Source organism: Mustela nivalis (assembly GCF_964662115.1).
Source record: "Mustela nivalis genome assembly, chromosome: 17".
Taxonomy (NCBI): Eukaryota; Metazoa; Chordata; class Mammalia; order Carnivora; family Mustelidae; genus Mustela; species Mustela nivalis.
Window position 1 is genome coordinate 16,778,918 of NC_139036.1, and position 24,560 is coordinate 16,803,477.

The 24,560-nt window shown below is 45.7% G+C and overlaps 1 protein-coding gene across 7 annotated transcripts in view; it reads right to left on the reverse strand.

The window, feature by feature from the left end:
- Positions 1-24,560, reverse strand: part of RAP1GAP2 (RAP1 GTPase activating protein 2) — a 231,358-nt gene that overhangs the window by 43,341 nt on the left and 163,457 nt on the right. For all 7 annotated transcript variants that reach the window (XR_014304844.1, XR_014304845.1, XM_082707076.1 and 4 more), the window contains 5 exons: positions 15,136-15,171; positions 10,329-10,373; positions 9,581-9,613; positions 8,972-9,184; positions 7,709-7,812 (listed from right to left, as the gene is read on the reverse strand). Coding sequence is in view for 5 of the 7 variants with exons in the window: in XM_082707076.1 (XP_082563202.1) it covers positions 7,709-7,812; positions 8,972-9,184; positions 9,581-9,613; positions 10,329-10,373; positions 15,136-15,171 (431 nt within the window). In the remaining 2 variants the exon portion in view is untranslated. The remainder of the gene's footprint in view (positions 1-7,708; positions 7,813-8,971; positions 9,185-9,580; positions 9,614-10,328; positions 10,374-15,135; positions 15,172-24,560) is intronic.

Below are 24,560 nucleotides of genomic sequence, written 5' to 3' on the forward strand. Positions count from 1 at the left end.
TACCACTTGAACTGCACCTCACAAAATGCTGGGTGGTATTTTCACTGTCATTCATTTCTAAATATTTTGTCAGTTCTTTCGTGATTTCCTCTTTAATCTGTAAGTTATTTAAAGGGTCGCCTTCTTTTTTTTTTTTTTTTTTAGCTTTCTAAATGTTCTCTTCCTTCGGTAATTGTTGATTTCTCACTTAATCTTCCCAAGTTCAGAGAACATAATCTGTATGTTAATTATTTTAGATCAGTTAATGTACTACACAGGCATTTTTCATGTTCCATGTGGGTTTAAAAACAATGTATTGTTTTGTTTTGTTGAGTTCAGGAATGTATGTTACAAGATCAGATTTGTTAACTGTATTGTTCAAATCTTCTACGTATTTACAATTATCTGCTTGTTCCATCGGTGTCTGAAAGATGTTACTAACTCTCCTACTATAACTGAGGATTTGTCTATTACATTCCTATCTGTTTCTGCCTGTCTGAATTCAAGACTCTCTTACTAAGTACAGCTCCATGACTGTTAGATCTTCGAGGTGGACTGTTCTCTATCATCATGGGGGCCAAGCCTTCTGTGGGTCCAGTAAAGGGCATTTTTCTCCACCCAGGTAAGGAACAGATTCAGAAACAAAAAAATTAAGAGCAAGGGATTAGAAGTCAAAGTAACGCCTTCGTTCCTGATAAAAGCCGCCCATTTTAGTACACAGATGAAATGGGTCTTCTAACTAAACCCCAGGATTGTCCTTCAGGTCCCAGCTGCTACCCAGCAAGAGGCAAGCCTCCTCTGGAGGGGGTTGGCTCAGGTTGGGCCTCCAGCACAGAGGAGTGGAGGGTGTACCCTGTGGGCAGCCAATTCCAAGAGGAAAAACAGAAAGGGCTACACATGTTAAGTTCTTGCTCTCTAATCCACCGATCAGAGAAGGCAGAGAGAGTCAAGGGTGTTACACAGAAGTATTCCTTCCATACAGGAGGAAATACCAAGAGTGCGGAGAAGTATTTCCAAGCTACAAAGGAATGTACTCCCTTTACCCTTACTAATGCTTTGTTCCTGAAATTCTATTTTGTCTAATATTAATGTTGCTATACCACCTGGAAGCACTGGTTAGGATTTTCCCAGTGTATATTTTCCATTTCTATTATTTTAAACCTTTCAACATTATTTTTCTTTAGGTAGGTATCTTATAAGAAGAATAGAGCTATAAACCCTATGATCCAGTAATCACATTACTGGGGTATTTCCCCCCAAAAAATACAAAAACACTAATTCAAAGGGATGCACCCCTATGTTTATTGTAGCATTATTGTAGCCAAATTACGGAAATAGCCCAAGTGTCCACTGATAGATGAATGTATAAAGAATCTGTGCAATGGGATGTTACTCAGCCATGATAAGGATGAAATCTTGCCATTTGCAATGACATGGTTGGAGCTAGAGAGTATAATGCTAAGTGAAATAAGCCAAAGAAAGGCAAATAACATATGATTTCACTCATATGTAGAATTTAAGAAACAAAACAAATGAGCAAAGGGAAAGAAAGAGAGAGAGAGACAAACCAAGAAACAGACACTTAACTCCAGAGAACAAACTGAATGTGAACAGAGAGGGCATGGGGGGGAGAATGAGGGAAAATAGGTGATGGGGATTAAGGAGTGCACTTGTCATGATGAGCACTGAATAATGGAAGGAATTGTTGAATAACTATATTATATACTTGAAACTAACATTACACAGTATTCACAATACTGGGATTAAACTTAATTTTAAAAAAGAATGGCAAATGTGGGAAAAGAATATAGCTGTAAATTTAGTTCAGTTTTAGTCTCCTAGTCCAGTATATTCATATGGTAAATTAATCTATTTAAATTTATTGTGATTACTAATATATTTGGAATTAGAGCTATTATTTTATGTTTTCTGTTATTCTGTGCTTTCTTTCCTTTTTAAAACTCCTCCTTTCCTGCCCTCAGTTTAATTTTTTAAAAAATTCTCCTTATCCTTCTGCTAGTTTGAGCTGCAGATTATATGTCTATAACTTCCAATACACATTTTTATACATTTCTCTAACAAACTCTAAACTTACCTTGCTGTGTCTCTTCTGAGGAGGGAAGAGGAAATAGTAACTCAGTGAACTCTTCCCTCCCTATGGCCCTTCCTACTTCTGTCCTTCCAATCGTCCTTCCCACTTCCTAGTGAACTCTTCCCTCCCTATCATCCTTCCTACCTCCAGCAACCCTCAGATTGTTTCCTATGATTAAAAGTCTCATAGGGGGTGCCTGGGTGGTTCAGTCATTAGGTGTCTGCCTTTGGCTCAGGTCATGATCCCAGGGTCCTGGGATCAAGTCCCACATCGGGCTCCCTGCCTTGGCAGGAAGTCTGCTTCTCCCTCTCCCACTCCTTCTGCTCGTGTTCCCTCTCTCACTGTGTCTGTTTCTGTCAAATAAATAAATAAAATCTTTTTTTTTTAAGTCTCTTATGGTTTATCTCCCTCTCTGATTTTGTCTCTTTTATTTTTTTTCCTCTCTTCCCCTATGAACCTGTTTTGTTTCTTAAATTCCACATGAGACCATATGATAATTGTCTTATTTTGATGACATTTCACTTAGCCCTAGTTCCATCCACATCGTTGCAAGTCAAGCCTCTTTTTAAACACACAAAAACTAATTCTTTTTCCCTCATCAGTAATTAAATTTATCAAAACAGTTGACCTATTTCTTGCCACTTTATTTTTTTTAAGATTTCTTTATTTTGAGAGAGAGAAAGGGTATGCACACACTTGAGCAATAGGAGCAGAGGGAGAAAGAATCCTAAGCAGAGGCGTTTTCCTCGCTGATCACAGAGCCTGACATGGGATTTAAGTCCATGACTCTAACCTGAGCCCCTGAGCCAAAATCAAGAGTCATACACTTAGCCAACTGTGCCACCCAGGCACCCTTGCCACTTTTTACATCTTTTCATCTGGTTTCTCTTTTCTTCTGGCTGAAGTACATCCTTTAGTAATTCTTTCAGGGATAGCCTGAAATTCTCTTGTCTGAAAACAGTTTGACTTTGTGTTTGCAGAGAGCTTCTCTGGGTATAGAATTTTAGAATTTCAGCCAGGTTGTCATCACTTCATAGAGGAGTGTCTTTATTCTTAGGAAGCTTTAAAAATGTTCTCTTTCCCTTAGATTCTAATGCTTCACTTCAATGTGTCCAGTGGTACTGCTTTGTTTTAAAATCATGCTCAGTACCACAGTGTGGTGCTTTCTTCCATTCTGAAATATTCCCAGCCATTCTTTCTTTTCTTTTTTTAAAAGATTTTATTTATGTGTTAGAGAGAGAAAGAGAGAGGTCACAAGTAGGCAGAGAGGCAGGCAGAGAGAGAGGGGGAAGCAGACTCTCTACTGAATAGAGAGTACGATGCGGGGCTCCATCCCAGAACCCTGAGATCATGACCTGAACCGAAGGCAGAGGCTTAACCCACTGAGCCACCCAGGTGCCCCACCAGCCATTATTTCTTTAGATATCTCTTCGCCACTGATTTTCTCCTCTTCCCTCTGAGACTCTATGACAAAAGCTATCAGTCTATTATCCACACATCATCTTTCTTTTTCACGTATTTCGTCACTTTATCAGCGCTGTACTCTGACTGAATTCTTTGAGACTATGTTCCAATGCACGGATTCACGCCTTGATTCCAAACCAATTATATAAGACTAGATTTTATCCCATGTATTGAGGTTTTCAATTTTAACTGTTTTATTTCCCATAATTCCAACTGTTTTCATTTTGTACCCATGTGTATCCATTCTTGATTCATCCATTCATTCAATGTATCATAATTTATTATCCCTTTTACAGATGCTATTATCTTCTTCAGATATTAAATATATTTAAGTCATTTGAAAGTATACCATTATTTGCATTTCATTAGCAGTAAAACCAGTTCATTTGTTGATATTTTCAGCTTTTTTTTTTTAAGATTGTTTATTTATTCATTTTAGAGAGAGAGTGCATGTGAGAACACCAGCAAAGGGATAGAGAAGCCCAGGATCCTGGGATCACAACCTGAACTAAAGGCAGACACAACCAACTGAGATACCTGGGTACCCCTCAGCTGTCTTTCTTAATGTCAATTTTCCCTGGGTGTTTTGGAGCTTTCCATCCATTTTTCTCTATCCTCAGTGCAAGGCACTCTGGTCCACTTACCATCGGAACTGGTTGCAAACACCTTATGCAACCTGATGGCCTGTCTAATCACATGATAACAGCTGACCCTTCACAGCAGCCTGTCACTCCCTGCTCCCTGCTTCTGGCCTTGCCTTCCCTCCAAGACATTCCCCTTACTCTAGCTAGTGATCATTCTACAGCGCAAATCATATCATGACATCCCCTTGCAGGAGCTCGCCTCTGGCTCATAAAAGAAAATCTAAGTTCCTAGACATGGTCCAGATATGACTTTGTTTTTCCTTGCCTCTCCAGCATGACCTCTCAACCTTACTTACACTTACACAGACACACACTCCACATTCAAGCTCTTATAAACTTCTTTCTGTTCTCCCATACCATCTATCTTTGGATCACCGTCACTAGACTAAAATAGTCCATGTCCATAAGAAGATGATAAATGAGAATGAGAGCAGGAGTAAGAATACCTAATCCATATTGAATGTTTTCTGTAGCCAAGTAACAAGAGATGAGCTAATTCCTTACATTAGCTCCATCCCTGGACAAAGTCTGGGATGTATTAAGCCCTGATTGAATAAGACTTTATCTTCTATGAAGAGATAATAGCCCTTTTTGTTACACTGATTGCTTTTTTGGCCTCAAATTCTACTTTTTCATTTAATACTGCCAACCGTGCTACCTTTTTATATTTGCTATAACTTTTTCTCAACACTTTTCTTTGTTGAGTTACTTTCTTTAGTAAACTGAGTTACTTTCTTTAAGAAAATACAGATACATTGATTCATTAGTGGGGTGAGGGGAGGATGAAGGGATGACTCAAACTGAGAATCTTTGCTATTTAATAATGGAATTTCCCTCATTTATATTTATTATACATCACATATACTCAGACTTCCATTTTATTTATTTATGGTTCTTTATTTCCTATCTTTTTATATACATTAATGTTTTCTTTATCTTCCTTTATTTTGGAAGGTTTTCATTCTACCAGTGATTCTATATCCATGGAATACTACATTTTCATCAAAATATGTTCAGCTTTTAGTTCTCTTTTACTGATTTTGTCTGATACTAGGTGAGTCATTTTGATCTGCAGAGTTAAATCTTCAATCAGCTTAAGAACATCAATTATCCACATGTTTAATTCCTGCTCACTGTCCTCCCTATTCAGTACAATTTTGCTCATCATTTTAGAGTTGTGTTTTCCTCTGAATTATGTGAAAGCCTCTCAAACTTACTCTCAATATTACTAACTGGGTTTCCCACAAACTAGACTCTGCTCTTTAGTGCTTCTAAAACCATTTAAAATTCTTTTGACCACTTTCAGTTTTCTTATATTCTTTCCTTAATTTAACCAGCAATTTTTCATCTCATTCTGCTGTCCTATTTTATCTTTTGTCTTTTCTTTCATACAGTTTTTTTTTTTTTGGAAGTTTGCTGAAAATACAAAGTTAACAGACATCTAAATTTTACTTGGCTTTCTGTAGTAAATCCTTCTTAAAATTTGGTCATTTCCCTACCTTCTAAATACTAGGTTATGCTTTTTTTGATGCAGAATCTTTTCTTTCAGTAACCAGTGAGGGCTTTTTTCCCTACTTCTTCTTTATATCCAAGCTTGAAAAAGAAGAAATCTTTGTTGACGATTGAATGTTACCATTTCCAGTAGTGGATAAACTCCTCTTGGCTACTCTCATAGCACACACAGAGGCTGTCAGAATACTCTTCTCGGATTTTAAGCTGGAGAGCTGGTTCTCTTAAAGCACCAGTTAAATAATCTAGAAGACTACAGGGAACAAGGAAAATGCTGGGACAAGAGTCGCTGCCAGCGAGGGAGTTTCACCTCTGTATAATTTCTTCTTTGTGTCTGGTAAAGCTTCTAAAGCTGTGGGGCCAATTTTTTAATGTCTGGTTTTCAGTCTGGCCTGGCCATCACCCCAAGTACATGATATGATTGTCCAACTTCCTAGCTGGTGTATGGCTTCTCCCTGCCACCCTACTCACTGGTTTTCTATTTCAAAAAGCCACACTTGAGTTTGCTTTGGGCTCCCCAGGGGATCGATTTTAAATGCTGTTGACCCAAAACAAAAAAGTGGCTCCATGTGGAAAGAGTCCTGACTCCCCCAGAATCTCCAATTTCTTATACTCCCATGCTACACTGCTATCTAAGGAAGGTGAGCTGGATTTTAGCTCTCAATGTTGTCCACATTATAGTCCTAACTGCCCCATAAATTATTTCTTAAAATATTCAAAGTGTGTGTTGTGTTCCTGACATCTTTCTCTAATTTTCAGTTCTGAAGCAGCATTTCAGATAGGATATAATATTAGAAAAAAGAAGTTAGATCCTTGTGTTCGATTGTCATCTTACTCAGAAATCTGATTTTTACTAAGAAAAGAAATGATTTTCTTTACAGAGATTCACCTAGCTCGAAATCCTATTTGGAGATGGGGATCCACATATCACTCCCTCAAAAAAATTTGCTCTAACAATTTAGTTACTACCCTCTCCTTGCCTTGCAAATATGATTTTGCCAGCCAAGTAAACCTCAGTAAAGAAAACTGTTTCCTTTCTTAATAAAAAACCAAGATTTGACGGGTGCTGACAACATCCTTGTACCATGCACACACACACACACACACACCCCTCCCCCACAGCACAGATATGTGCCCCCACTCCCTCCTGTATTTTATCTCAAAATCTGGGCAGAAAAAAAATGTTATTGCTTTTTCCAAACACCATCAAGAACTTCCAATTAGATTCAACAACTATAGACTGGGAGCTTAACAGGTTCATAGCACTTCACTGAGCACTAACACGTGGCCTCCCAGGCTTTTCCACCAGCCCACCAGGGACAGAGATAAATAAGATACAGCCTCTCTGTGTTCCCACAGCATCCTGTGCCTATCACTAAAATAATACCTGTGACACATACTAAAATCCTGTTTTTTCTCTCCCATTAGACCAGAAGCCTTTAGAAAACAGACCTCCACTCAGTCATCATTGCATCCCCAGCCCTCATGACGCTTCCTGGTGCAAAGGAGGTTTTACAAAACATGTTAGTGGAACAAAACGGACATCAGGTCTCACTCCTGCCTTGAACCAAGAGAGGTACCCTGGCTTAGCTATAAAAAGGTGCTCCCATTGGGAACACTTTTCCATCCCGAGGAGCCCAGCACACACAGAGAAGCTTCGGGACGTATCTTCATGATGGGACGCGCACCACAAGCAGTGTTCTGGCAAACCCTCTCCCAGGACGACTTGGAATGAGCCAGTTCAAGTTTCTCTTCCCAACTCCTTCAGAGCCAAGGTCCCCACAAGACAGAAAGGCAGGTGGGGATTGGCCTAGGTGACCTTGAGACTAGGATACCCCTCTGACTCCCACAATCCACTGGCTGACAGAAACACCTGGTCTCTTGGCCTGGCAGCCAGAACAGAGCCCCGGGACTCCAGTCAGTCGGCTCCCCGCCAGCACACCCAGACCAGACTGGTCAGACGGGTATTTCTGGGTCCCTGCCACTAGAGGCGTGGCCTCCAAAGGCACAGCAGCCCCACCTGAGAATGACCCGAAGGTACTCGATGCCCTCCGCCTCCTCACACTTGATGGACAGGAGCAAGTTCCCCAAACTGCTGCCAGTACAGTAAAAGTTTAGGTGATCCTAGAAACAGAAACCAGGTGTTAGTAGGCAGGAGGGGACCTTCCAGACATGGCCCCCCAAATCCCCTCCTTTCCCAAGAGCAAGAAGCCCCACAGCAGCGAAGAGGAAAGACAAGGATGCTTCTGCTATGGCTGCTGCTGAGGAGGAAGAAGAGGGGGGAAGGAGGACAAGGAGGAAGAGATCACAGGGATAGATTCCAACAGTCGTTGGGGTGCACCAGGCAAAGGACTAAGGACTTAAGGCACATTGATTCCTTTAATCTTAACCATAACTTTATGGGGGAGATGACATCCTCATTCCCATTTCACAGAGAAATAAGCCAGTTAAGTAACTGCCCAGGGTCACACAACCAGGAAGGGACAGACCCAGCACTCAAGTCCACCTTGAACGCTGATACTCAAACTCTTCTCCAAGGACCCCACATATCCACCTCCTTGCTCCCAGGGGGCAGCTCTCACTGATTCAGACCATTTGCAGGAATAAAGCTAGGAGGCCCCCGGCTCCTCCACCCATGAGGAGCTAGGAGGTCCTCTGGACAGCAGGTCTCTCTCAGGCTCAGGGAGCCCACCGCAGACCTGCCATATCAGCGTGGGACCCTGGAATCTGAATTGGACCATGCAGATGAGACTCTGCGAAACTGCCTCAGGCTAGAGACTTCCAGAACCTGCCCTCGGGAACCAGGCAAGTCTGAAGAGCAAAATGTATTTGGAGAAATGCGACTGTCACTTATAAGCACTCAAGAGGCTCACACTGCATCATCCAGAACAAGTGCCCTGGGGACTGCTGGAGTGAGGACAGGGGAGACTGGACTACTTAGATGGAGACAAAGACTTCCAAGGTGTAAAAACACATTTTCTCCTTCACCCTCCTTCACCGCCCCCCCAACACTATCCATCCCATCACCTCCGAGAACATCTGCTGGGAGCGGTACCTCCAGACCCATCTCTCTGAGCCCTCCTGACTTCTGCACACCCCTCCCCCAACCCAGGAGTAGCACTAATCAGACTTTCCCAGGATAGCAGGAAGCGGCAGGCAGGGCCTAGGGAGGGGGAAGGCCAAGGAAGGAGGAGAGACAGAGACAGGGATGCTAGAGGAGGCCAGGCCAGGCAGGTTTCCCTCCCCGCCCTCAGATGCTTTGGTGTGGGGCCCTCAGCCTCACCTTCCCCAGGAAGTGCCTGCGGTAGGCCCTGGCTTCGCCCCTGCACTCGAGCTTATAGCCAAATGTGCTGGGGCTGAGACTGTCCTCTTCCTCCTCCTCACAGATGCTGCTGCCAAGGGAGGTCGGCGTCCCCACGTTCTCTGGGTCCTCGATCCAATAGCCCCCAAACTGGGGCAGGACAATCAAGGGGTACGGGCCTCCCTTCTCCACAACCTGGGGCAGAGAGAAGGTCTTACACTAAGGCCTGCCCTGGCTTTACAGGGGGAAGGGACAGGAGGGTTGCAGGTGGTATATACCCCCCACCTTTGAACTGCTCCAAGGTGAAGACCCCTGTATTTGAGGCCAGACATAGTAACACAAACTCCAAATTTAAGCCCAACAACATCTGCCAGCTTCACCGACGCTGGACCAGAGTTACAAGGCTTCGAGCAGCACCCCCGTCTGAACACAACAAAACTGAGGCCATAGAGCTACAGTCTCAGGCCTGAGGTCCTCTCCCACGTCGGGTGGAGCAGGGACCATTAGCACCACCCATTAGCTCACCCAGCCCTACCCCAGAGATGAGACCCAGGGCAGGCTACAGCTACGGGAGGGCCAGGGGGCTCCTACCTCATCAATGCTGGGGTACGGAATGTAGTCATCCTGCAAGACAAATCAGACAAGGCTGCCATTAGCCCCGCAGCGCCTGTGAAGTTTGAGTGTTACTTCATTCCCCTCTCCCAGATCAGGGGGTTGAGGGTGCCTGGCAGGCTACACCAGAGCTTTGAGAGCATCAAAGAGAATAACACCAGATCAACAACAGCAGAGAGGCTCTGGGACCTGGCCTCCCTTGATGCTTCCCCAGACTGACAGAAAGCAAACCTGCCTAGCTAGACACTTGGTACATAAAGGCTGTGAATTTCACACCTTTCCTGACATCAGCTTCACCCCTTAGGAAGCTTTAACAGGAAGACAACCCCTGATCCCTTCAGGCAAGGGAGCTGACCTCCAAGTGTTGAGATGCCCAGCCCCAACCCCGGGCCTCAGGATAGGAAACTGAAGCTGAGAGCTGCTGGAGCCCAAAGCCTGATGCCCTGAAATGCCATGTGCAGTTCGTTTGCAGAAGCAGGTACAGAAGGGCTGGGCTGAGACACAGGCATTAGGTCTCACCCAAGGCTTCCACCCCAGGCCACTCTAAGGCTGCCCTGAAGGCATCAAGCCAGAGCCTTCCTACTGCCCACTGTGCACCCATGGACACGGGCACACCCACTTAAAGAGCTCTTGGTGAAAGGCACATGGCAGCCTATAGACCCCAGCATGCCAGCCATCCCCCTGCCGGGCCCACCAGGCTCCCTCGCACCTCATCCACACAGCCCACCTTGTTCTTCTGGGGGCCCGGCTTCTGCTCTTCAAGCTTGATCCCCTGTGGAAACAAGGAAAAGAGGATCCATGGGAAGGAAAAGGTCATAAAACAGGGGCCAAATGGAGGGTTCCCTTGGGATTCTCAAGGACCTGCCTTGATAGGGTTGGTAATAACAGTGACAGCGGAGATGTGCTAGGTGCTTACACATTACACGCCTTGTCACACTCAGTCCTCAAAGCAGCTCCTAGTAAGGCAGGAGGAGAGGAAGGGAAGAGCCCAGACTCAAGCGAGATCACCAGGGTTCAAGTCCCAATACTGCCACTTACAATCCTGGGCAAGTCCCAAACCTCTGTGGCTCAGTGTTCCCATCTGCAAAATGGGAATGGTAGTAGCAGCTACTGCTGGAGTCAAGATTAAACACTGAGGACGTGTTCAGCCCTTGAAAGAGTGACTGGTTTTGCTTTGGTCATTATCACTAGGCAGAAGTATCATCCTGCCACTCAAATCTCTCTCTACCAGGCCCTTAGAACCAGGAGGTGAGGGGCAAGGATGGGAACCCATGTCTGAATGGTGGTGAAGCCAGCACTCTGGACCCACTGCCTCCACAGCTCCTCTCCCTCACGGGGGTGAAAACTCACAGGTGACAGGTGGGGGGGCCTGGGGCTCATTCGCTTCCGGGAAGCAGTGCCTTGGCCAGCGTTCCTATGGTCAAGGTCTGACTTAACTGGGTTTTTTTCAAGAGGGGAGCACATGAGCAGATTAAATAAGTGAATACATTAAGTAAAACTGAATAAATTAAATAAGGGTATGAAGTGGTGGGACAACTAGGAGAGAAAACCACCCTAATCATAACATGGGGGTTTTAAGCTTCCTCAGCAACTTCCCACTGTTGTCTCCTTTGAAGCCCTTGGCACCTTTATACCAAAGGGAAACTGAGGCACAGGGAGCAGACTGCTTCTGAGCTTGCACAGCTAGTGAGTGGCAAGGCCTGGATTTGAAACCAGGCTGTCCGTCTGAGTGCACTATCCTATCCCACAGGCCCTTGAGCCCAGGGCTCCTGCTCACTGACTGGATTTAGACTTAAGCGTCTCCGGACTTCTCCAGGCTGAGTCACTCTGCAGCATTGCTCAGGAGGGCGTGGGAGGACCCCTCCCACTGGACAGGTGCTCCTCTCCCCACACGGGGAGACAACCACCTGGGTGGCCCAGCAGACCCTGTCCAGGGAAGCAAACTGTGCAGATGGGGAAGGGGGTGATGTCAGGAGTTTGTTTTGTTTGTCCTGCATTAGTCACCCATACCTGGGAACAGCGCCTGGGCAGGAAAGCAAACCTCCTCCCTTCCCCTTCCCTCCCTGACAACAGAGCCACGCCCAGCTCTGGGCCCTCTCCCCTCCGTGGGTCTGCCTTTGCAATCAGCATTGTCATCATCCCCCTTTTTCCCTACCATGAAGAAACTGAGGACCAGAGAGCTAAAGCCACTTGACCAAGTACACTCAGCTAGACAGTGTTAGGGTTAAAACTCGGAACCCAGGACCAAATGGACCCAAAGCTTGTCTACTTAGTCCACGTTGCTTCATAGGGATTGTGCCCTCTTCCAATTCCTCCCCTCTCAGATAGGGGGTCAGGAGCCCCAGATTTGAGTTTCAGCTTACGATGACTCACAGAGCACTTGACGGCTCTGAGACTCAGTGTCCACAGCCACAACCTGGGAAGCGGTGGCACCCACACCCAAGCACGGGATCTGGCCACACCATGCCACCTGCTTCACTCCCAGTATTTCCCCATATGTGAGGTTTTGTCCATACAGAGGAGCTGGAACTGTGGACCTCTTGGAGGCCAGGGAAGTTCTTCAGTCCCTGGCCGTCTTAACAGAGATGGAATAGGCAGACCTTTGAAGGTACGCTGCCACAAACATACAAAGGGAGCCTAGACGTCATTCTACCGCCCTCAAGAGGGTCTCAATCTGGTTGAGAAGTCAAGCCCAGCAGTGTAGTAACAGAAGCAATGGAGGCCAGTTAAGTGAGGCTGAATTATGTGCTCAAACAGAGAGCTCTTTGTGGGGGGGGCTGGGGTCTCCAGATGGGGGTGAGGGACTGGTGGGTTGTGGGAACAAATGAAGAGAAAGCCAGGAAAGCCGCAAATCCCCTGCCAGCTTCCCCTGAAAGCTGGGATTTCGAGAGCTCAGGGTGAAAATCCCCGCTTTACTCTGAGGCAGCTGAGCACGTAATTACACGCTAGCTCCCACCACTCACTGTCAAAGTGCATGCCAATCCTCTTTCCATAACCTGACCAAGGTCCCTAAATGTCTATAAAGTTAGTGTGCAGTCCACACACTGCTGGGCCCAGAGGAGGCTCTTAGTCACTTGTTCGTGACAGTGGCACAACAGTTAGCAGGATTTTTCCCTCCAATGGTTTCTGAACTTCCCCAGGGCTAGGGAGACCTGGCTTCCCTGTGCACACCTCAGGAGCTCCCCCTGCACCTCAGGACCCTATCTGCCTCTCCTCTTGTGCCTCCAGACCATTGCCACAGAGCCTGCCTTCCTTCCTTGAGCTGGTACCATCTACTTAGGGCAAACAGCTTCATAACGGCTAAGACTTCTGGCTCGGAAACTGCTTGCTACCCACAAGCGCTTGAGTGCTTTAAGCAAGACCTCTGTGCCTCAGTTTTCTTACCTGTGAAGAGGGGACATTGGCGATAATAGAGCTGCTTCCTATGGGTTTCACCAGGAAGAAAGGGGCTAACACTTGTCAGTGTCTGAGCTGAGAAAAGTGCTTAAAATACATGTGCTAGAGACGCCTGGGTGGCTCAATCGGTGAAGCGTCTGTCTTCAGCTCAGGTCATGATCCCAGGATCCTGGGATCAAGTCCCTCACTGGGGTGAGAGGGGGATTCCTTGCTCAGCAGGGAGCTTGCTTCTCCCTCTCCCTCTGCCTCTGCCTGCCGCTCTCCTGTTTATGTTTGCTCACTCTCTCTCTCTCTCTCTGATAAATAAATAAATAAAATCTTAAAAAAAAAAAGAAAAAATACATGTGCTGTTGGGGCACCTGGCTGGCTCAGTCAGTTAAGCGTCTAACTCTTGATTTCGGCTCAGGTCATGATCTCAGGGCCGTGGGATCAAGCCCTGCCCTGGGCTCCACGCTCAACACACAGTCTGCTCTCGGTATTCTCTCTTTCTCTCCTGCCTCTGCCCCTCCCCATCCTTTCACTCCCACTAAATAAACAAAACCTTAAAAAAAAAAAAAAATACATGTGCTCTTGTCCACATCATCTTCTCATCCTTCCCACTTACATCAGTTAAGCCTTCCGGATGCACCGCCCCACCCCCATACTCCCCACGCAGCAGTTCTTACCTAGGAGCCCTGGCCCCTTGGTGAGGGGTGATTAGAAAGGCTCCCAAATCCATTTTGAACACTGATTTTTCTGCAGTGCCTAGCAAGTATTGACATATATTATTTTATCCCAACAACTCTGTAAGTGGGTATTTAATTATTATTTATAGGGGCTGTGGCATAATTTGTAATAATAAATATTTTGGTCTTCACCCCATCCCTGGCAGAGAGTTCCTAAAACCTGTTGAATTTCCTAAGCGATGAGAGCATGGGAGCGTTTGGAAGCATCTTTTGTTATAATCCTTCATCTTTTGTACTTGGTTCCTGAAACAGCTCCAGGGCCATAAAGGTGAAAGCTCCAAGGTTATTCCTTGTTAAAGAGGTGCCTTCTGGGACACCGTTGAGGACGAGCTGGATGCCCAGGGAACCAACCACTATTAGAGGGTTGGAACGTACAGTCCCACCCCTCCAACCTCCCAGGAGTTTGAACCAATTATGCCTAAGTACTGAAGCCTCCATAAAAAACCAAATGATAGGCTCAGAGAGCTTGAGTTGGTGAGTGCATGGTGGTGCAGGGAGACAGGTGCATCCTGAGGTCAAGGAACTCTTCCCCTCCCCCCACACACCTGGCTCCCTGCAACTCTTCCATCTGGCTGTTCCTGAATCATATCCCTTTATAGTAAATTGATAATCCAGTAAGTAAACTGTTCTGAGTTCTGTGAGCCACTCTAGCAAACTAACTGAACCTGAGCAGGGGGTCAGGGGAACCTCAAATCTATAGCCTGTTGGTCAGAAACACAGGTGATAACGGACTAATGACTGGCATCAAAAGTGGTAAGGAGGCGACCTGTGGGGCAGAGCCCTTGCCCTGTGGGATCGGAAGTGTTCTCTGGGTAGACAGGGTCAGAATGGAGTTGACTGTAGGACAGCCAGCTGGTGTCACAGAATTGCTTGGTGGGGGAAAAACCACCACACATTTGGTGTCAGAGGGAGGTGAAAATAGTGCTGTGATTAGACAGAAAACAGGAGCCAGAGGCTCAGAAAAGGGAAGGAACTTGTGCTAGCGAGTGTTAGGTGTGGGTTTGACCTCTAGTGGGTCTCTCCCACTCCGGTCTGCCTCCCAGATACAAGATGACCTCCCCTAAGAAAGGGCTTTCTTTTTCAGACTTTCTTTCCCACCCATTTCAGGAACAATGGACCATTTTAAGCCCTCTCCACATCTGTGGGGGTATACCCACATCTGCTCTGTTGGAGGGGTTCTGCTTTCTGTCTTCTCCCCATCTTCAGGCAGGAGCCTTCCCAGAATCCTCAGTGCCACTCAACACAAAAAATGGCCTGAGGTAGTCCCAGCAATGAGGCTGGCAGTTCACTCTTCTCTGCCCCACCCTCCAAGGCTCCCATGTTCTACCTGGTTTTGTTGCCTGCACGGTCACTACAGCACGCCCCCCCACACACACACCCAGGGCTTGGCCTCCCCACTTTGGGGATGCTCACCTGCATTTTCTCCAGCATCTCGAAGAACTCTGCCGACTGAAAGACACAAAGAGGTTACATCAGCTTGGAGGTCTGCTGAGAAAACCTCCTCACCAATTTTCTGCAGGCCTAGCCCAGGGCTTCCCTGGAGACAAGAGTCATTTGAATCAAGACAGAAGGTAATTTGATTTTGCCTTTGCAGGGCTGGCGGGCCAGAACACCCCCTAACAAAAGAAAAAATTACATGCGCCCAAGTTGGCAAATGGCCCTGGGGAGAGCATGCACTCAGTCTCTGTCAAGAGAGAGGGGCCTGTGGGGCCCCAGGGAAAAGTCAAGTTCCCTAAAACACCTGTCAGCCCTTGGATTCAGTCTCCGGGAAGAGTCCTGTTTAGGATGTTTTTCAGCCCAACGGTGGGGCTAAGGTGTCCAACACAAGTAGTTTCCCAAACTTTTGTGGCCACATGGCCCTCCTGTCTCCAAACTCACTTAGAACTCCAACATATAAAACCAGTAGAAGCAGAGCCCCTCTGGCCAGAGCAGCCATGGGGCTTGAGCTCCTGTGGTGCCGGTCCCAGTCCCCTGTCCCCAAGGAAGCTCTTTGGGACCCTAGAGGTTGTGAGCAAAGCCTGGAAACCACTGAAGTGGAGCCTCCAGGGACTTGGACAGATTATTCGAAAAATCTCGAACTATGAAAGTCCAAACGTTTAACCTACTTTGGCACCCTCCTTGTAAACTCCAGGTAAATGCAAACAGCAGAAAAAGGAAATGGAACAGAGGGGTGAGGGCCAGAAGCTCTACCCTAACAAAACCCACGCAGAGATCTCTCAGCAGTTTCCCCACTTCCCCTTCCATAAAAATAGCTACACTTTCTTGCCTTAACATCACTGCCCACATCTGGGCCCTGGCAAGCCATGAGTTAATGAGCACCCAGAACACAGTCCTCAGATGAATAGGAAAGGAAAGAAAGCAGTGATGATGAAAAATAAGGAGGTCCTTGTCACTTCATGAGGAGGGAGAGCATCCCTCCCTTCCTCTGCAGTCAGCAATGGGCCAGAATTACCTGGAGACCCCTGCCCACAGAATTCCCAGAGAAAGCCACCATGGGAAGGATCTTTGTGGAGTCTCCTGGCTTCAAATGAGCTCCCCTCAGGCCACAGTTGGGCTTTTGGAGGCAACAGTCTCTGACCCCCAGCAGTTTGGGCCCCAGAGTCTGGAAACCCCCTGTGGGAATGTACAGTGTGGAAGACAAGCTTCAGGCCCCCACATCAAGCATCCTTGACCAGAAGCAGCCAAGAAACATACGACTCCTGAACCTATCCTTCCCATTGGCTCTGTGCACCCTTACCAACTCCAGTCTCCAGGAGACCAAGATTCCTAGACAGAAAGAATTTATACAAATCAATAGGGCTAGAAAGATGAGCAGGAAGAGGACAAAAGGGCAGAGACAATCAACAATCAACACGCAGACATCTGACCCAGTGATTCCGCTTCTAGGGATCTGTGCTAATAAGCACGCTCCATGTGAGCACAAGGATGGACATCCCCTGCAGCAGAGTTTCGTTACAGTGAGCTACATTCGGATAGTATGAACAAATGGGTCCCATTAAATTAAATGGCTTGGATGAAATGGACAATTTTAGCAACACACAAACTACCAACACTGACTCTAAGAAATGGAAAATCTAAAAAGATCTATAATAAATAAAGAAACTGAATTAGTAATCAAGAAGCTACACAAGGAAAAGCCCAGGTCCAGATGGCTTCAGCTGTGAATTCTGCCATTAAAGAAGAATTAATACTAGTTCCTCAGAAACTCCAGGAGTGCCTGGGTGGCTCAATGGGTTAAGCCTCTGCCTTTGGCTCAGGTCATGATCTCAGGGTCCTGGGAACAAGCCCTGCATCACATCATCGGGCTCTCTGCTCAGCAGAGAGCCCGCTTCCTCCTCTCTCTCTGCCTGCCTCTCTGCCTACCTGCGATCTCTCTCTCTGTCAAATAAATAAATAAAATATATATTTTTTTAAATCTTAAAATAGGAGAGGGAACACTTCCCAACTTATTATAGGAGGCTAGCATTACCCCAACAACAAAACCAAAGACATCATAAGAAAACTACAGACCTACATAGCTTATGAATATAGACACAAAAATACTCAAAAACACCCCAAACCAAATTCAACAATGTATAAAAAGAATTACACATTGTGACCTGGTGAGATTTATTACAGTAAAGTTGGTTTATCCAAAAATCCATGCCTATAATACACCAGACAAATAGAATAAAAACAAAAACCATATTGTCACTTCAACAGACATAAAGAAAGCATCTGACAAAACTCCAAACCCTTTCTTGATTAGAAATCGGGGGGGGGGGGGGGGGGGATAAAAAACTAGATAGACAGGAAGTCCCTCAACATGAAAAAGGGCAGCTACAAAAAACCACACGTAATAATATTCTTAATAATGGAAAACTAGGGCTGCCTGGGTGGCTCAGTGGGTTAAGCCTCTGCCTTCAGCTCAGGTCATGATCTCAGGATCCTGCGATTGAGCCCCGCATTGGGCTCTCTGCTCAGCGGGGAGCCTGCTTTCCTCTCTCTCTGCCTGCCTCTCTGCCTACTTGTGATCTCTCTTTCTGCCAAATTAATAAATAAAATCTTTTTTTAAAAAAATAATGGAAAACTAGATACTTTGTCCACAAAATAAGGAATAGAACTAACCACTGTCATCATTTCTATTTATCACTGTGCTAGATGTTCCAGCCAGAACAGTAAGGAAAAAGAAAAAGAAAAAAAAAACTATTATAAAAGGCTTCAAACTGGAAAGAAAGAAGCAAAACTATCTCCATTCACAGATGACATGATCATGTATATAGAAAATACTAAAGGGGCGCCTGGTTGGCTCAGTCAGTGACTCTTGATTTTGGCTCAGATCATGATCTCAGGGTCAGGAGATCAAGGATCTCCTGTGTGATCTCAGCACAGTGTCTGCTTGAGATTCTCTCCCTGTCCCCACCCCCTACCTGCAATCTCTAAATTAATTAATTAACTAAATTTTTTTAAAAGAAAATACTAAGGAATTCACTAAGAAAACTATTGAAACTAATAAAATAAATGAGTTCAGTAAACAACCTAACTGTAAGAGCTAAAATTTTAAAACTCTTAGAAGAAAACACAGGAGTAAGTCTTTATGATGTTGCATTTGGCAATGGATTCTTAGAGAACACCCAATGTATAAGGACCATCAGCAAAAAAAAAAAAAAAAAAAAAAACCACAATAAATTAGACTTCACCAAAACTAAAAACTACTGTGCTTCGATGGACACTGTCAAGTAAGCAAAAAGACAATCTCACAGAATAGAAGAAAATATTTTGCAAATCATCTATCTAATAAGGGACTTGCATCTAGAATAAAGGTTTCTTACAACTCAGTAATAAAAATAATTTTAAGATTTTTTTTTATTTTAGAGAGTGAGTGTGTGCACAAGTGGGGCTGGGGCAGAGGCAAAGAGAGAGGGAGCAGACTCCAAGCTGAGCAGAGCCCAACATGGCGGTGGATCCCAGGACCCCAAGATCAAGACCTGAGCCGAAACCAAGAACTGGAGGCTTACCAACTGAGCCACACAGGTGCCTCCAAAATGTAAAACTGAGCAAGGGATTTGAATAGGCATTTTTCCAAAGAAGATATATAAGTGGACAATAAGCTCATGCAAAGGTGCTCAACATCATTAGTCATTGGGAAACGTCAGCCAAAACCACACTGAGAAACACTTTCCAGGCATGAGACTGGCCGTAACCAAACAGAAATAAGAGCAAGTGTTGGCAAGAATGTGGAGAAATTGGAGGCCTCACACACCGCTAGTGAGAATGCAAAATGGGGCACCCACTGTGGAAATAAATTTGGTGGGTCCTCAAAAAGTTCACCATTGAGCCACCATTTGACCCAGGAATTCCACTCTGAGGTATGTAACCCAAGAGAAATGAAAACACATGGCCACCAGGAAAACTCACACACCAACATTCATAGCAGCCATATTCATAATATCCAAAAAGTAGAAACCACCTGAACAGCCATCAACTCATGAGCTAACAAATTCTGGCATATCCACACAGTGGAACAGTATTCAGCCATTAAAAAAAAGAATGATGTGTTTATTCATGCTACACAAAACACAGGTAAACTCGAAAACAGTGTGAAAAGCCAGAACACAAGAGGCCACCTATTATGATTCATTCTGTAGGAAATGTTCAGAAAAGGCAAATGTATAGAGACAGAAAGTAGCTCTGTGGTTGCCTAGAACTAAAGGAAATGGGAGATGTGGAGAATGATGGCTAAAGGGTATAGGGTTTCTTGTTTTTGTTTTTGTTTTTCATTTTAATACCAGTACAGTTAACATACAATATTATCATAGTTTCAGGTGTACAAGCGTTTCCTTTAGAGATGATGAAAATGTTCTACATTCAATTACTGTGATGGTTGCACAATTCTGTGACCATACCAAAAAAAAAAAAATCCTTGAATTATACATTTTAAATTGGTGACCTTGGTACAAAAATTGTATCTCTATAAATCTGTTTCAAACAAACTAGGCGGCCATTCAAAAGAAGGCAACAGAGTTACTGCTTCCATGAGACACTCTCCAAGATACATTAAGGGGGTAGGGAGAGCAAATTGGAGAATACACACAATATGATACCATTTTTATAAAAACAAAACCAAAGGTTGCCTATCTGTATATCGAGAAGAGGGAGTAGGAAAAGTAAAGGGGAGCGATGCTTTACATACAGCTTACTTCACAATCACACAGACCTACAGAACTCACATAACCAAATTTCAAATAAATACATTTTGTAAGGGAAACCACAAAATGTGCAAAAGATGTGAACAATTTGCTAAAGGAGAAAAATTAAATGAGCAGAAAAGACACAGCACATGTCTAACCTCCCTAGTTATTAAAGAAATTATAATAATAAAGCAACATCTTTTATCTGTCAGATTGCCTGAGATTAAAAAGAAAATTTGGTTGGCAAGGATATGGTATTAAGGATACAGGGACTATGTAGGTTAAGTCTGCACGGGATACAATCTTTCTGAAGGGCAATTTGGTGGTCTCTATCCACAGCTTTTAAAATGTTCATGTATGAGACACCTGGGTGACTTAGTCGGTTAAGCATCTGTCTCCAGCTCAGGTCATGATCCCAGGGTCCTGGGAGCAAGCCCCACATTGGGCTCCCTGCTCAGTGGGGAGTCTGCTTCTTCCTCTGCCTGTCACTCTCCCTGCTTGTGCTCTTGGTCTCTCATTCTCAATCTCTCTCTCTCTCTCTGACAAATAAATAAAATCTTTCCCAAAAAAAATGTTCATGTATTTTGGTCCAATAAACCCACTCTATTTGGGCAACTATACAATGATACTTGTTGTGACATTGTTTACAGGCAAGAAAGTAGGAAGAGCCAGGGGCACCTGGCGGGCTCAGTTGGTTAAATTGATTAAGCGTTTGTCTTCTCAGGGCTTTCTTCTCAGCAAGGAGTCTGCTTCTCCCTCTTCCTCTGCTCCTCCCCCTGCATGTGGGCTCACACCCACATGTTCTCTCTCTCTCTCCATTCCTCTGTCTCTGTCTCTCTCTCTCTCTCTCTGTCTCTCCCCCTCTCAAATAAATATAATCTTTAAGGAAAAAAAAAGTAGAAACAGCCGAAGTACCCACCAGTGAGGCAAAGAATAAATAATGCATGAGATGATGCCCCTACAAAAAATACTGTAAGAGGAGATCTATGCTAATTATACAAAAACAAAGATTCGAAATGGACTGTGAGAAAAATGGAGTTTAGGCAATCCCATTTTTTTAATTAAATATAAAAATCATGTTTGTGTGTGTATTTCCTATGTAATATTCATGGATGTTGATATACAGATACAGAATATATATGTGTATATAAGTATAGATACAAATGTATAGGTCTGCATGTGAATACACACATCCCTCATCCAGAAAAAAAATAACCTGAAGGATAAATGCCAAAATAAGTTATAGGTTAAGGATAATTTTTTTTTCCTTTTTGCTTTTCAGTGTTTTTCACATTTTATGTAGCAACTATAAATTATTTTTGGAGTAATAGGTTACCCAGCAATAGTTTTTAAGACTTCAACACATAGGGGTTCCAGGTGGCTCAGTCAGGTAAGCATCTGCCTTCAGCTCAGATCTTGATTCCAGGGTCCTGGGATTGAGCTCTGAATCAAACTCCCCTCTCAGCAGCATGACTGCTTCTCCCTCTCACTCTCCTCTGTGCTCTCCCCACTCCATCAAATAAATAAATAAAATCTTCAAAAAAAAAATTTTTTTTCAACTCTTAAGTGTAAGCTCTGGCATTGTGTTCTTTGCTTCTCTCAATGCCTGCTCTGGGCCCTTCCCCCATCTTCATCACAGGGTGTTCAGGGACACAATGACGCTGACTTTGGTACCCAAGAACGCCCCTGGATTCAGGCCAGTTCACCTCCAGGTCTAACCTTGGCTGTGTGGATTACAGCCTGGGGCCCTCCTGAATTACCCCCATATCAGCTTACTCTCTGTTATCCATGCAAACTGCCAGTTAAAAAATCCTTTGTATGAAAAAAAAAAAAAAAATCTGTGTTCTTAGACAATGCCTTTGTACTATTTAATGTTAACCCCAAATGACTAAGCACCTGCAAAACATGGGCCAGACACTGGAAGTTGTAGGCAAGGCCCCAATTTTCAGCGCACTTGATCTGCCAGGGCTACAGTACAGCTGCCCAGTGCCCCAGTGTTCAGAGGAGGCCTGAAGCACTTCTAGCTGGAAGGGCAAGTGTATTATTTCTCTATTGCTGTGTAACAAATGACTCCAAAACTTAGTGACTCGAAATTCTCTTGGTTCAGGAATTCAGAGGTGGCTCAGTTGTATGGTTCTAGCTCAGAACTTCTCAAGTGGTTGCTGTCAGGATGGGATCAGGAGCTGCATCATCTGAAGACTTGACTGGGACTGGGGTGTCTTCTTCCAATGAGGTACACTCACAAGGCCCCATTCCTCAGCACATGGACCTCTCCATAGGCTGCTGGAATGTCCTCAAAATGTCACCCCCTCCCCAGAGTGAATGAGCCAAGGGACAAAGCTATAGTACCTTTAATGACCTCGTCTGTGAAACTGCACACTGTCATATCCCCCTCTGTCCTCTTCATTAGAAGCCAGTGTTCACAGGCAGCCCACACACAAGGAGAGGGGAATCGTGTTCCACCTCCCGAGAAGTACCAAAAAATGTGTAAACACATTTTAATACCACCACACCAAGGAAGGCTTCTTGCAAGAAATGGGATCTCACTAGACCTTAAAGGATAAACAGAAATCACTTTGAATGGAAGGGGGACACAGGTGGAAAGATGGAGAAGCATCATAAGTGCTCAACGAAGAGTGAGTGGATCAACCTGGCAGACACGCCTCTGAGTCAACATCCTGAAGATGACACTGGAGAGGGGGCCTGGGGTCTAGGCCTGAGAGACTCCACACGCCAGGAATTCAGGCTTAACCTGCAAGGTGCAGAGAGCTACAGACACTCATGTCCTGTGGAAGGACACAGGAGGCAACAGAATCCAGTGGTCAAAGCCAGGTTTGGGAAGTAGTCAGCCCACTGCCACCCACCACCCACCCCCCCACCCCCGTGTAGCATGAGACACGATACCCACACTATCTTCACTCCCTCACCTGAAGGCAGAATCAGCCCTGCCTTTCAGGGGCCACAGAAGGAGACAGTAAGAACGTGGACTTGAGAAGTACTGGCCAGGGCATGGTTCACAGCCAGCACTCAGTGCCTTCTGGTAGTTGCTATTTACTGTTAGAAAGCTCATTCTGCAAGTGAGCTTTGTCCTGTTGGGAGATGGTCTGAAAACTTTAGGGGTGTTCCTGATTGAGAAGACAGCTTTTCTTATCTTTTTCTTGACAGTCTTCCCAGAGGCAGTGTATTTAAGTTACTGTTAAAAATGGGTTTTTAAGGATGCCTGGGTGGCTCGGTTGGTTAAGTGGCTGCCTTTAGCTCAGGTCATAATCCCAGGGTCCTGGGATTGAGTCCCGCATCAGGCACCTTACTCAGCGGGGAGCCTGCTTCTCCCTCTCCCTCTGTCTGCCGCTCTGCTTACTTGTGCGCACTCTCTCTCTCTCTGACAAATAAATAAAATCTTTAAAAAAAAAAAAAAGGTGGGGTTGTGTTTCCTACATGAAGATGCTGGGGCACAGGTGGGGAGCTGAAAGGGCGGAGATCCAGCCTCAGGCCTGAATAACTCAAGGGGCGGATGACTCCTGGGTGGACAGCATCCAGGAGCAAAGAACAGTGGCAACTTGGCCTCAGCTGTGACGGCCCCACTTCTCAGTGACTCACTGAACTTTCCGATGGGACAGTTCCAACTTTGGCAAAGAGCAAGTCTCTTTTTCCACCCAGAAGCAGGGTGACTCAGGCCAGCCCAGAACAGCAACTCCAGCCATTTAGACCTATCCTTGTCCACACCCCCCCGAAGATTGTGTCACACAGCCAAGGGCACACAGAAGGCATGCAATAAATGCTCACTGACTCACCCCCACTGTCCCATAGGCCCTTCAAGCCCGAATGAAGTCCTACTCTCAGGAAGGGAATCCCCCTCTGTCAGGAAGCCAGGCATTGGGTTTTCACAGAGAAATGTAACGCAGCCTCCTCATCGACAGCAGCATCCGCTCAGCTGTCCAATTTATTATTAGCAACCACCATTGCCATCCAGATCGGAGCCACAGCCGGCGCTTCCCCTCGGGCCGCACTTCAGCAGCCAGTCAAGTAGGCCGTCAGATAATCACCGAGAGCCAGCGCCCAGCCAAGGAAATCACAGGCTGGGCCCCAGGGTTTTGTTTGGGTTCAACGCCGTCCTCTCCACCTCCCGATATAGAAACCATCTGGTCTTCCTTCAGAAGGGCAAAGCCAGTCCTTGCGGGTAGAACCCAGGAGGAGGGCCAAGGCAGCAGGAGCAGAAGTGAACGGGACCTGCAAGGCCAGCCTCGAGAAATGCTCTTGGTGGCCCTACTCGTTCGCTCCGGCACCAGCCCCCCACGCAGGCAATGAAGCAGCAACCACGAAGGAACACGGCGTGTGCAAGGGGAGGAGAGCCACTGCCTCCCATCTCAGCACCCTGTGTCCTACCTCCCTCTGGCCCTCAGCAGCTGTGCACACAGATTCGGCCTTTCCCTGCAGACAATCAGCCACCTGCTTTTTCCTTCTTGTTCCATCTCCGCTTGGGAGACCTGCCACCAGCATGTTCCCTCTCCCTCCTCCTCTTCCCTGACCCTGTTTGGAGAGGGACACCCACTACCACCCATCTGCGACCCATCAGGTCTGAAGCTCCTCTCCTCCCCTCCTGGAGTTGGGGTGTGTTTACATATGAACAGCCTTTCTATCGCCCCTGCCCAGGAGATACTGCACCCCCAC